This window comes from Rutilus rutilus (assembly GCF_951802725.1).
Source record: "Rutilus rutilus genome assembly, chromosome: 1".
Lineage (NCBI taxonomy): Eukaryota > Metazoa > Chordata > Actinopteri > Cypriniformes > Leuciscidae > Rutilus > Rutilus rutilus.
Genome location: NC_140209.1, coordinates 2,352,801 through 2,366,333, shown reverse-complemented (window position 1 = coordinate 2,366,333; position 13,533 = coordinate 2,352,801). Strand labels below are relative to the sequence as shown.

Genomic DNA, 13,533 nt, shown 5'->3' with positions numbered 1-13,533 from the left:
GTTCTCCTCTTGCTGGATCTGTCTGCTGCTTACAGTTAACCACCAAGAAGAGCATCTCAGGAACAGTGCTTCAAGTCTGACCTCTCAGTGGGTCCTTCAGGGTGTCGTGAGGTGTTTAAGACCCAATATCTAGCTCTCGGTTATTGAAGCGGCTTCTCAACTACAACTCGCTTCAGTGGACTTACAGATACATTACCAGCTCATGAAGGGGAATTAACATATTCCTAACAAACATCTCAGGAAAGGAGACTTATTAAACACAACTGCAGAGGTTTATTAAGAAAATTATAGCAATCATTCAAAATGAAAAAAAGATGCTAAAAACAGGAATGAACAGACAAGAACCAAGAATCCTCAAATCAGCTCCATCACACAGAACAGAGAGAGATTATACAGTCTGAGTCTGTCCATTACTGTATTAATATTATATTTAAAGCAGTTTACATATGAAGCGCAAGAGAATGAGAATAGGCAAATATATCCATAACATCCATATAAATGAAAATAAATCTGGCTTTTTATATGTAAAAAAACAAACATTTGAATCTAAACTTGATTATGTCACTATAAGTGCTCAGAGTTTTTTCTCAGTTTTCTGAGAAGAAGAAAATAAAACAATGAACAATCCTCTGTAAGTTTTTGCTATTGTAAATATTGCTGCAGATTGGCTCTAAACTCATCAGTATTTTATTCTAATATTGTCGGCATCTCTATTTCCTCTGGGTGCTTCGAGTCCTTCCTCCCTGCAAAATAAAAGCATTGACTGACCTCTCGTATGTGTTTTTATCATGATTGCAGATTGTTCCAGATCAGATGAGTGTGAATCATCAGATTGTGTGCGGCTCAAAACTCACCAGCTCTTCTTGCACAGATGATCTGAAGAAGAATCACAGTAGGAGCAGCAAACACTGCCATCTCAACAATAATCACAATCACTGCAGGAAACATGAGAGGAAGAAGAGAAACTGTACATGACTGAAGTCAAGGGTATTCAACTATCAACAGTTATTGATGAAGCATTTACAGACTGACTGATAGTTTAATGTTATAAAGCTGTCAGTATAAATGAACGTGTCGTACCTCTGTATAATGATCCAGCAGTCACACTGACTTCAGTTTCTGATGCTGTATCAGCTGGATCTGTGGATCACGTCTGTTAGTTCAGTTCAACACATAATGCCACATATACACAACATCATCATCACATAATACTGGAGCTTCACATCACAGAAATGATGAATATGTGCACGAGTCTGTCATCTATTATCTTCTTACTTCACTCTCAAGCTGTCAGGAGGACAATGACTATCGCCATTATGAAGTCTACAAACTTATGAAACTATTTTATTAATTCCTAAAACCAATATATCATGTATGACCCATGTAGGAGGCCAATATTGGGAATAAGGATTGTTATGCAGTTTATGACTTTGACCACTAATATTTTACAACTCCAAAAGAGTGTTTTCTCACCTGAATACTTGACAGTGTATCTGACTGAGGTCAAGAGTTGATCTCTGAGAGTAAGCTGACATCTCCACTCTCTGTTGTCATCTTCATTCAGGAGTGTTGTAGTCAGAGTGAGGATACAGCGATATTGATCTGATGATGATGATAATATCTGATATCTGGAGTCTGTCTTCAGATCAACACCAGCCTGATTCACCCACAACAGCTTTAATCCCTCAGAACTGACCAAATCATCACAGGAGAATACATATGAATACAACTGACAGGAGAGAGTCACAGAGCGGCCTGGACTGATCTCAGTCTGTGAGGATGAAGATGAAGATGATGATGATGATGATGATGATGAAGATGATGATGATGAAGATGATGAAGATGATGATGATGAAGATGATGATGATGGAGATGGTGATGATGATGATGAAGATGGTGATGATGATGATGATGGTGATGATGAAGATGATGATGATGATGATGATGATGATGATGATGATGATGATGGTGATGATGATGATGATGATGATGGTGATGATGATGATGGAGATGGTGATGATGATGATGAAGATGATGATGGTGATGATGATGATGATGATGATGATGATGATGAAGACACTGAAACTGAACACAAGACACAAATCACAGACTCTTCAATCATCATCTGAGTTTAAAGGGAGAATCTGCCCTTTTTAAATTGACCACATAATCATAAACTTACCATGAATAACATTCAGAAAAACATAAGCATCAGGTCCTTGTGGTTCTCCATTCACATATTGTTCGCAGCTGTATAATCCATAATCTTCTCCTGTGACGTTCTTGATGTTCAGAGAGCAGTCAGACTCCAGACTCAGTCTCTCATGTCTCTCTGAGTCTTTATTCTTTATCCCTCCAGTAATCAGTTCAACTACTGGATTTCTGAATCTGTTCTTGTAGAACCATGTAGTTGAGTTGTAGTCAGAAAGAGCTTTATTACAGGACAGAGAGACATTTTCACCAGAACTGATGAACACATGATCATATCCACTGGTTCCTGAAACACAGTATATCTCAGTGATCATTATGATATATATTAATAAATGAAACATAAAACACACCAGCATAAAAAGCAGAAGTTTTAAATCATAGTATTTTTCTTGACTTAAAGCAAACAACACACTCTCCAGAATAAACTATTAGTCTTTATCAGAGAGCTGTTCAAATCACTGACACACTCTTAATATGAAGATAATTCTTCATCATCAGATGTTTGAGTGACACTATGTCCAGTATCAGGAATAATACAGTATGATCTGTGTGTATCAATACACAACTCTGAGATCACAACGTGAATGTGTGCAAGAATAAACTGAGCATGTTCAAATGAACTCTTTCCAGACTAATTCCACTAAATGTCTTTAGAGAAAATACAGATTTCTTTACCTGTGAGAAGTGAAGAGAGAATGATCAGTCCCAGCACACACAGATCACACTTATCAGCCATTTTCTGCTTCTGTCAGTCTTCCTCTTCATTATATATAGTTACAGCTCCTCCTTTAAACATCAGCAGCTCCTCCTGTGGTTATTAACTTCCCCTCATCTGAGCAACCGAGTGTTTAAATCCATTGCTATATAGTGACATATAGTGACATATATAGACTGTGTATTTTAACACTGGGGATTTTGATCTGTGGCCTTTAATGGTCTTGACTCTGAGTGACACTCAACTTTCCTCTACAAAACCCCCATGTAATGTATTGAGTGAGCGTCGACACACACTCATCAGTCTAAACGCTTCCCTCCTAAGCGTCAGAGACCCTGGGCCTAAGATAATGCTGGACCCTGCGCCTCAGAAGCAATCCTGATCATCCAGGAAGGAAGAGGGGAGGGTTAAAGATTGAGCTTAAAGAAAGGCTGTCACATTTTTCACCTTTTTTCGCCCTTGGCTTTCTTATTTGGGGGAATTTAATTTAATATTCAACAATAATATTGATCTGCCTGCATTGACACCATTATATGAGAACTGAACTGAGCTTAACGATGACATCACAGTTTTCTCCAGAGCGGCTATGTATATAAATTAACTAAATTAATAACTTTTTTACAACAAAAATGAACCCTCACTGAACTTACTTAAGCTGGACTGACGCTATTTCCTTCTGGAAACAAACTTTGTTGCATTATTTTCCTGTTTTCACTGTAAAGCTGCTTTGAAATAATCTGGATTGTAAAAAGCGCTATAGAAGTAAAGGTTAAGTCTCGGACCAGCCTCCAAAAAACCGACCCTCATGTGCAGCACTGTGTGGCTGAGCAGGCCTGGACAGGTCTTGCTATTACAGATTGTGGTCCTCCCAAAGGTTTCGGTAAGAAAACCTTTCAGTTATTTTCAAGGCAAGAAAATACAAAAATGTAAATTGTACCTTTTAACAGCCATTAACTGCACCAAGAACTATAATTAAATCCTGAAACGTTTGTCTACATGCAAAGTATATTCAGTAACTCGAAATGTAATGTTTTCCTAATTACAGGAGTGGTTGCGACCAGAAACTTTTTAGTGGTGACATTGTCTGTGATTACCACGGCAAGGTCATCATCACAGCATCTGAGGGGAGAGCTATGATGGAGGATCTGAAGGAAGAGGCAGGGTACCTTTGTAAATCTGGGGAGAAAGGCCTGTGCATTGATGCCCACACCTTCCCTTGCAGCTGTCACCCACTAGCAGACACGTCTGGCCGCCGCATCAATCATTCCTCCAAGCCGGCCAATATAAAGCCATTCTGCTGGAAAATGGTTGTTAACGGAGAAGACCAGGAAGTGGTTTTATTGAAGGCTCTGCAGAACATCCCCGTTGATCAGGAGTATTTGACTGTGGACTGAGTTGTAAATCGTGCCGTGGGGAGGGGTTAGATCTCGAGTGGCTGGACGAGTACGCCCCAGTCCATTTCTTTTGTTCAAAAGTTCACTTCACTCTTTTAGATGTAAAGTATTTTTTAACCCAGCCTCTGACATTACTCAAAGTAGTGCGATGTCAGTGCCGGTCCCAATCCCGGATAAATGGTGAGGGTTTTTACTCACTTATGGTGCACTTTGTCACGGTCACCAGCTAGTCACCACCTCCTCACTACATTTCCCATCATCCTCACTGGCCCTCACCTGCATGCACTTACCTGACTCCTTACCTGCACGATACCTACCTGAACAACTTGTCTTCAGTCATCTGCTTCCTTCATCCGTCTTCAGTCATTGCCTCGATCTCCATTTCAGAACAGACATCTATCCTGAACACTGTATTCATCAGTTACTCTCCTGCTTCCATCGCTGCGATCACATACTTCTGCAAATAAACCTGCTGATTACTTTACCTGTGTGAATCCTTTACCTGTGTGAATCCTTTACCTGTGTGAATCCTTTACCTGTGTGAAAAATAAATCAGTGTTTACAACATTTATAATAAGTGCACCATTTATGGTAGAAATACTTATAAATATAACATATATGTGTATATATATGTTTTATCATTTAATAATCCAGAGGCATTTCACAGATTCTATGTACACTAATTGTATAAAACAATTCTGTCAGTACACCATAAGTTATAAAAATGAACTAGATCAATGTGATTAATGCCATTCATAGTTTCCATCCTTATGTTGTGTCTCCCTCTAGTGGGCAAGCAACATTTATTTATCATACGTGTTGTAAACACTTATAATAATATGTATTTAAAAAAAAAAAAAAAAAAAAAAATATATATATATATATATATATATATATATATATATATATATATATATATATAAATATAACATTCATGCATTTATAACATTCATGCATTCATGCATTTATTCATGCATTCTCTGATCCAAGATGGCGGCGCGAGTACATCGCGAGGCTCGCGGTCTCTCCAGATTCTGTAATTTAGCAGTATTTTTCTTGCTCATTTCGGGTCTGTTCGTCCAGAACAGTTGTGCCTTAACATCGTACACCCAAGGTGAGCTTTTGGATATTGGTTTGCGAATTTCCGACAGTTTTATGGACAACCTTCGACTCCTTCCTGAGATCGCCAGATCACCCGAGGCTATGCACTCTGCCCGGCCGGGCGGAAGTGCTCGCAGGCGCCGGCGAGATCGTAAACAAAGGCGGGGGAAGCGCGGAGGACTAAGAGCTAAGCTAAAGCTAACACCACACCGGCTCTCTTTACCCAGCATTTTCCTTGCCAATGTACGGTCGCTGTTGAACAAAATGGAGGAGATTCGACTCAACATCACATACAGCAAGAGACTTTTGAACTGTAATGTTCTAATTTTCACGGAAACATGGTTAAACAGCGGAATACCGGACAACGCTATTGAGCTAGCGGGACGCCATACATTCCGGGCGGATAGAACATTACATGGCTCCGGTAAGACCAGAGGTGGTGGATTGTGCATTTACATTAACAAAGCTTGGTGCACAAACTCTGCTATTGTTGGGAGACATTGTTCAGCTAACCTTGAGTTTCTCATGGTTAAATGTAGACCCTTTTATCTACCGCGGGAGTTCACTTCCACTATTATAACTGCAGCCTATATTCCCCCGGATGCTGATGCCAAGTTTGCTATGAAAGAACTTCACGCAGCCATCAGTAAACAACAGACCGTTCACCCGGAAGCTGCGTTTATTGTTGCGGGTGATTTTAATCATTCAAACTTAAAGTCAGTGCTACCGAAATTTCACCAGCATGTTTCCTGTCACACCAGAGGAAACAAAACCTTAGACCATGTTTACACAAACATGGCTGAAGCTTACGTCGCGACACCCCTCCCCCACTTGGGACAGTCAGATCACCTTTCTTTGTTCCTCACCCCCAAATATGCACCTCTGATCAATCGCGTGAAGCCATCAGTGAAGACCATCAAGGTGTGGCCTGCGGGGGCAGATTTCTCACTCCAGGAAAGGTTTCTACACACAGACTGGAGTATGTTTGCTTCTCAAGCCACCAGTGGCTCTCACACGGACATTGACTGCTACACCTCCTCTGTACTGGATTATATTAATACCACCATTGACAGTGTTACAACCCAGAAGCAGATCACCACATACCCAAATCAGAAGCCATGGATGAACAGGGAAGTGCGACTCCTATTGAAGACACGCAATACTGCCTTCAGATCAGGAGATGCACAAGCCTATAGCACATCCAGAGCAAATCTGAAAAGGGGCATCAAAGAGGCCAAGCACTGCTACAAGCTTAAGATAGAGGGACACTTTTCCAACGCTGACCCTCGGCGCATGTGGCAGGGCATTCAGGCCATCAGTGACTACAAACCCTCTCACTCCACCCCCGCAGCCACTGATGTCAACTTCCTGAACGAGCTAAATGACTTTTATGCTCGCTTTGAAAGAGACAACAGAGAAACTGCCACCAAGCTCAAATCCTCAGCTGACCACCCACCGATCACACTCTCCTCCACAGATGTCTGCAATGCACTGAGCAGGATCAGCGCGCACAAGGCTGCTGGACCAGACAACATCCCTGGACGCGTACTCAGGGCATGTGCGGAGCAGCTCGCTGGGGTTTTTACAGACATTTTCAACCTGTCTCTTGCCCAAGCAACTGTACCAACATGCTTTAAATGCACTTCCATTGTGCCAGTGCCAAAACACTCCAGCCCGAAGTGCCTTAATGACTACCGCCCTGTAGCACTCACACCCATCGTAATGAAGTGCTTTGAGCGGCTGGTCCTGGCACACCTAAAAGACTCTCTACCATCCACATTGGACTCACACCAGTTTGCCTACCGTAGCAATAGGAGCACAGAGGATGCAGTCTCCATGGCACTGCACTCTGTGCTCACACATCTGGACAATAAGAACACTTATGCACGCATGCTGTTTGTTGACTTCAGCTCAGCATTCAACACTGTCATCCCAACTAAGTTAATAGCCAAACTTGGAGACCTGGGCTTCAACACCTCCATGTGCAACTGGATTTTGGACTTCTTGACCAACAGACCCCAGAATGTTCGATCAGGCTCCAATTGCTCCACATCCATCACACTCAACACTGGTGTACCACAGGGCTGTGTGCTAAGCCCGTTCCTCTACTCCCTCTTCACCTCCGACTGCAAGCCTGTGTACGGATCTAATTCCATCGTCAAGTTTGCGGACGACACTACGGTGATTGGTCTCATCAGCAACAACGATGAGACTGCCTATAGGGAGGAGATCAAGCACCTGGCCACATGGTGCACCGAAAATAACCAGCTCCTCAACACCACCAAAACGAAGGAGCTCATCGTGGACTTCAGGAAAGTGTCAAGAGGCACACACGACACCATCCACATCAATGGAATGGCTGTTGAGCGTGTCTCCAGTTTCAAGTTCCTGGGGACCCACATCTCGGCGGACATGACCTGGACAACCAACACCTCCAGCCTGGTCAAGAAGGCTCACCAGCGCCTCTTCTTCCTGAGGACACTGAGGAAGAATCAGCTTTCCTCCACTATCCTGGTGAACTTCTATCGCTGTGCAATAGAAAGCATCCTGACCAACTGTGCTACAGTGTGGTATGGGAGCTGTTCTGTTGCAGAGCGCAAGGCACTGCAGCGGGTGGTGAAAACCGCCCAGCGCATCACTGGGACTCCACTACCTGCCATCGAGCACATCCAGAGGAAACGCTGTCTGCATCGAGCTCGCAGCATCCTTAAGGACTCCTCTCACCCAGCCCACAGACTGTTTTCTCTCCTGCCTTCCGGCAGGCGTTTCAGGTGCCTCCGGACCAGGACCAGCAGACTAAAGAACAGTTTTTTCCCCAGAGCTGTCTCTTTATTAAACTCTAACCCTCATTGATCCCACTCCCCTTATATACTGATTGACTCTCCTCTCCCTCCTCACACCTGCCTCCATTTTGTTATTTGCAATACTATAATGTTCATTTGCACTGCTGACTGTTATTACAGTAACAACTGTTTACATATGCATCTTGCACTACTACCTTGACTGGAATATGCTCATTTGCACTGCCGACTGTTTATTTACAGTACCGACTGTTATATATACATTGCAATATCGTACCTTAACTGTAATATGCAATTACTTTCCACTGCACTCACTCGGATAGCTTCTGTCCAAACTTTATTTGCACTACTTTAAATCCATTGTTATACTGCTCATTAGCCTAACTTATACATATATCTATTTGTAAAATTCTGTTTATAGTAATATCCATCTGTATATTATGCTCACATTCTGTTTATAGTAACAGCCATCTGTATATATATTCATAGTACATATCTATCTGTAAAATTATGTTTATAGTAACAGCCATCTGTATATTATATTCAGTACATATCTATCTGTAAACATTCTGTTTATAGTAATAGCCATCTGTATATTATTATATTCAGTACATATCTAGCTGTAAATTCTGTTCACAGTAATAGTTATCTGTATATTATATTCATAGGACAATCTATCTGTAAATTTTTGTTTATAATAGTATTCAACTCTATATTTATTCAGTACATATCCATGTTCTGCACTTATGAACCACTGTATATCCTGCACTTGCTGCTATTGCACTTCTGGTTAGACCTAAACTGCATTTCGTTGCCTTGTACCTGTACTTGTGTAATGACAATAAAGTTGAATCTAATCTAATCTAATCTTATAACATTTAGAATTTTGCACTTTTATTTTATAATATTACAATTTGTGATTTTCCATTGATTAAATCATGATAAGTAGTTTACTTTATTATATATTTTTAATTCATGTAAATTTTTATTAACCACTGAAATCACTTTAAAATGAGTGCAACGTATCCAGTTGAGTGTGCTTAGTACAGTAGAGGCGGGTTAATACACGTTTTAGTGTTTAAAACTAATGAGGCCTCATTCAAACATGTCATAAGCTGACAGGGGTCAAAAGGTCAAAAAAGGGTCACGCGTCCGTAAGGAGACGGAATGTTGTAGGACCCTGAAATTCTAGGTTTAAGTGGTTTTGGAGGGGTCTGGTCCTGGTTTTGAGTGGTTTGGGTTAGGTTTTAGTGGTTTTGGAGGGGTCTGGTCCTGGTTTTGAGTGGTTTGGGTTAGGTTTTAGTGGTTTTGGAGGGGTCTGGTCCTGGTTTTGGGTGTTTTGGGTTAGGTTTTAGTGGTTTTAGAGGAGTCTGGTCCTGGTTTAGGTGGTTTTGGGGGGTTTGGGTTAGGTTTTAGTGGTTTTGGAGGGGTCTGGTCCTGGTTTTGAGTGGTTTGGGTTAGGTTTTAGTGGTTTTGGAGGGGTCTGGTCCTGGTTTTGGGTGGTTTGGGTTAGGTTTTAGTGGTTTAGGAGGAGTCTGGTCCTGGTTTTGAGTGGTTTTGGGGGGTTTGGGTTAGGTTTTAGTGGTTTTGGAGGGGTCTGGTCCTGGTTTTGAGTGGTTTGGGTTAGGATTTAGTGGTTTTGGAGGGGTCTGATCCTGGTTTTGAGTGGTTTGGGTGGTTTGAAGATATTGAGATATTTATATCTGGCCGAATTAGAATTAGAATTATAGAATATAGAATTAGAGTGTCAATATCTCATGACCCACACATAACAGAGACATCAGAGTAGACTCCTTGGAAACCTCCTTGGTTCTCACCTTTCCAACGAGTCTACTCTGATGTCTCTGTTATGTGTGGGTCATGAGATATTGACACTCTAATTCTTAACCGGAAGTGGCCGTATCTCCAAATTAGATGTTCTCATTGAATCATGGGAGGTGTTAATAGAAACGTCTTGGTGAGGCCTTTAACATGACATATTTATGTCGTTCTGAGCTTTGGGGGCAGAGCTATGGGACCTAATATATTTGTGTATCCAAAAATGATCAATTATGGACTCCCAAGCATGTTCGAAGAAGATAGGCTCCCTAGCGTGATCCCATTCAGTCGACGTCGATTACAACCATCTCGAATGATATTTGGAGCATGTCTTTATTGGATGGAGTCAGGAATGTTGGAGCATTTATCATTAAAGTCTTGTATCAGTTCATTGACATCTAAATCTGAAGTAAGGGAGCCAGACATTAGAGCATTATCAGCCTCCAAGTGCCGGTCAGAAAACATGTCCTGGGAATGTGAGGTTAGGGTGCGAGACCAATGTACATGAGATGGTGCTGTACTGGGTGGAGCTGGAAGAAGTGTAGAAAAATACTGGTCTGTGGTCTGAGAGTGGAAGGTCACTGATTTCAATATCAGCCACCGATAGACCGTATGACAGTATTAGATCCAGTCTATGAACGTGACAGTGTGTGGGACCATTTACCCATTGAACAACATTTATAGAGGATATTACATTTAAAAAGTCTTTAGCTAAAGCAGAAGCAGGGCAGCATACATGAATGTTAAAATCACCAATTATTAAAATATGGTCATATCTCGTCAAAGCATCCCCCAGGAGATCAGAAAACTCATTCATAAAGTTACTAGATGAAGCTGGACGATAGATTAGCAAGAGTAGAATAGGATAGAGGGAATTTAAATTAATTTCCTGGACTTCAAAGCTTGTAAAAGTGGCCGTTGACAATAAACGACACTGAACATTGTTTTAAACCCCTTGAAGTCCTCCTGCCCTGCCGGTTAACCGGGGAGTGAGAAAGAAGTCATACTCCAGGGGAACCAGTTCATAAAAAGGACTGATACCACCTGCTTTTATCCACGATTCCGTCGTGAAGAAATAGTCCAGATTGTTAGAAGAGATGAGGTCGCTGCAGATGAAGGTTTTGTTTACTACAGATCGAACGTTGGCGAGGGCCATCCTAAGTTGTGGTGGATCATGTGAAGAGTCTGAAGCTCTGCGAAGTGAACACAGGTTGTGATGATTCACATTCCCGCATCGGAGCCATGGAGAGATCCGTCGAGTCAGCCAGAAGAGTAAAGAGGGGATAATCGACCGAATCCACCGACGATTTTGATCCGCAGCCTTTCGAAAAAGGTGATAATGCCGGATTGAATCCGACGAGGTGGAGATCGACACCGAGGTGAAGCCCAGTGCCCAGGCTGACTTCAACCGAACCGCAACGCCGCCCCGTTCTCCACGTCTCTGACGGCGTCTCCTGCATGGAAGTTCACAGACACGCCAGCATAGGTGGCCGGGTGAGTAAAACTCATAGTTGTTTAGATCGGGATAAGTCCTGAGAAGCTTTGGCATGGCATGATACATATCTAAAAGTTGTTGCCGATCATAAGCGATCAACGAGTGACAACGTAGAAGCAGCAAAGTCAATAAAAACATACCAAGTAACGTAATGGGTAGACGGCAAGCCGCACACACCAGCGCCATCTTCAACCTTCATGATTTATATATTTATATAATGGTAATGTTGTTAACGATATCACCATTTGACCATGTGCTGTTCTTGTGGCGCTGAATAATGAAATGCGATGAACCAAGAGGAAGATGAAAAAAGATAAGAAGAAGGGAGGCGTGACCTGGCGTTTTCCTGACAGTCACAGCTAAGGCGTGAATTTTAAGTATGTTTTTTTTTTTAATCATTATGAAAGAGATGTATTGTGCAGTCAGCTTCACTGATAATAATAATAATAATAATAATAATAATAAGTTTTATTTGTATTGCACTTTACATGTGAAAAACACATCTCAAAGTGCTACAGGTGCACAGGTAAAAACACTAAACATAAAAACAGTCAAAAACAGCAAGAAACTAAATTATATGAAGAAAATGCAGTAAAAAATAAGTAGGTCTTTATTTTTAAAAAACATCTATAGACTGTGGCTCCCTCAGGTGGTTGGGGAGGGCATTCCACAGTCGAGGCGCAGCCACCTGGAAGGCCCTATCTCCCATAGTGTGGAGCTTGGACTTGGGGACCTGGAGTTGATGGCTGTCAGAGGAACGGAGATGTCGGGTTGGGTTATGCCTATTGATGAGTTCTTTGAGGTACAATGGTGCACTGCCGTAGACACACTGATAGGCCAGGAGACAGATCTTATACTCAATCCTGAACCTAACAGGAAGCCAGTGAAGTTTATGGAGGATGGGTGTGATGTGCTCAAATTTGCGCACCCTCATCAGGACCCTGGCAGCGCAGTTCTGAATGTACTGCAGTCTCTGCACGCTCCTGCCAGGAATCCCAATGAGGAGTGCATTGCAGTAGTCGAGCCTGGAGGAGACAAAGGCACGAACCAGCTTCTCTGCATCAGAAAAGGAAGAGGAAGGGGCGGAGTTTGGAGATGTTCCAGAGGTGAAAGAATGCAGTCTTACAGATACTGTAAGTTGGATGTGGGTGTTAAATGATAGGTGGGGGTCAAATTGAACCCCCAGGTTTGTTATAGAGGATGTGAGAGGAATGTCATGGCCAGCAAATGAGTAAACGGTCAGGGGGGAGGATCAGAGTTGGTGTGGGGTCCCAATGAGGAGACCTTCAGTTTTGAAGCTGTTTAACTGAAGGAAGTTGTCAGTCATCCATGCCTTTGTCTCCTCCAGGCAGGCAGTTAGAGTAGAGAGTGAGGATGCGGAGGATGTGGGGTCCAGCCTGACATAGAGCTGAGTATCATCAGCATAGCAGTGGAAAGCAACTCCATGCCTGCTGATGATGTGGCCCAGGGGGAGCATATAAATGGAGAAAAGGGTGGAGCCAAGGACCGAACCCTGAGGCACTCCACATGTGACTGTGTGGGGCCTCGGCCTGGCTCCCCCCAGGGCCACATACGCAACTCTATCAGTCAGGTAGGACCGAAACCACTGAAATGCTGTGTGTGAAATGCCGATGAAGTGTTGCAAACGGTGGAGGAGGATGGCGTGGTCAACAGTGTCGAAGTTGATAATAACAGATAATAACTGAGCTTATCGTGATGAACTGAGATATCGGCTTTTACGAATTATTAAGGGAGCGCACTTTGCGTTATTTCTGTCATGCCAAACCATGCACGTAGTAGCCTATGATTGCTTTTATGTTAAATTAACAGTGGTTTGTGAATGTTTATACTTTAATAACAAGACATTTATCACCATCATTACAGGTGTTTTATTTACCGTACTTGTGAGCATCACTAAGCCACAGCAGGCTACAGCACACATGACCCTAGTTACCTGTGGTTGGCCTGGCCGTGCGTAGGGCTGGGTACCGAGTTTCG

General features: G+C 42.4%; 1 protein-coding gene across 2 annotated transcripts; it reads right to left on the bottom strand.

Annotated features, from left to right (window-relative positions):
- Positions 1–255: 255 nt before the first annotated feature.
- Positions 256–5,066, bottom strand: LOC311301576 (uncharacterized protein). 2 transcript variants are annotated; one of them, XM_084426825.1, is made up of 6 exons: positions 2,887–5,066; positions 2,183–2,497; positions 1,474–2,085; positions 1,081–1,140; positions 855–935; positions 256–743 (listed from the first exon to the last, which is right to left on the bottom strand). In XM_084426825.1, the coding sequence occupies exons 1-6, from the start codon at positions 2,945–2,947 to the stop codon at positions 688–690; spliced, it is 1,185 nt and encodes a 394-aa protein (XP_084282951.1). In that variant the 5' UTR covers positions 2,948–5,066; the 3' UTR covers positions 256–687. The 2 variants fall into 2 exon arrangements, with proteins under 2 accessions (XP_084282951.1, XP_084282952.1); XM_084426826.1 differs by lacking the exon at positions 2,887–5,066 and having other exon boundaries at positions 2,183–2,767.
- Between the last annotated feature and the right edge of the window lie 8,467 nt (positions 5,067–13,533).

Bases quoted from the DNA above. Each gene is read 5' to 3' on its own strand.
- LOC311301576 (XM_084426826.1), bottom strand. From the start codon at position 2,567: ATGCTGGTGTGTTTTATGTTTCATTTATTAATATATATCATAATGATC. The intron at 1,141-1,473 runs GTGAGAAAACAC...CGTGATCCACAG, and splicing joins ATACACTGTCAAGTATTCAG to ATCCAGCTGATACAGCATCA. The intron at 744-854 runs GTGAGTTTTGAG...TTTATTTTGCAG, and splicing joins CATCTGTGCAAGAAGAGCTG to GGAGGAAGGACTCGAAGCAC.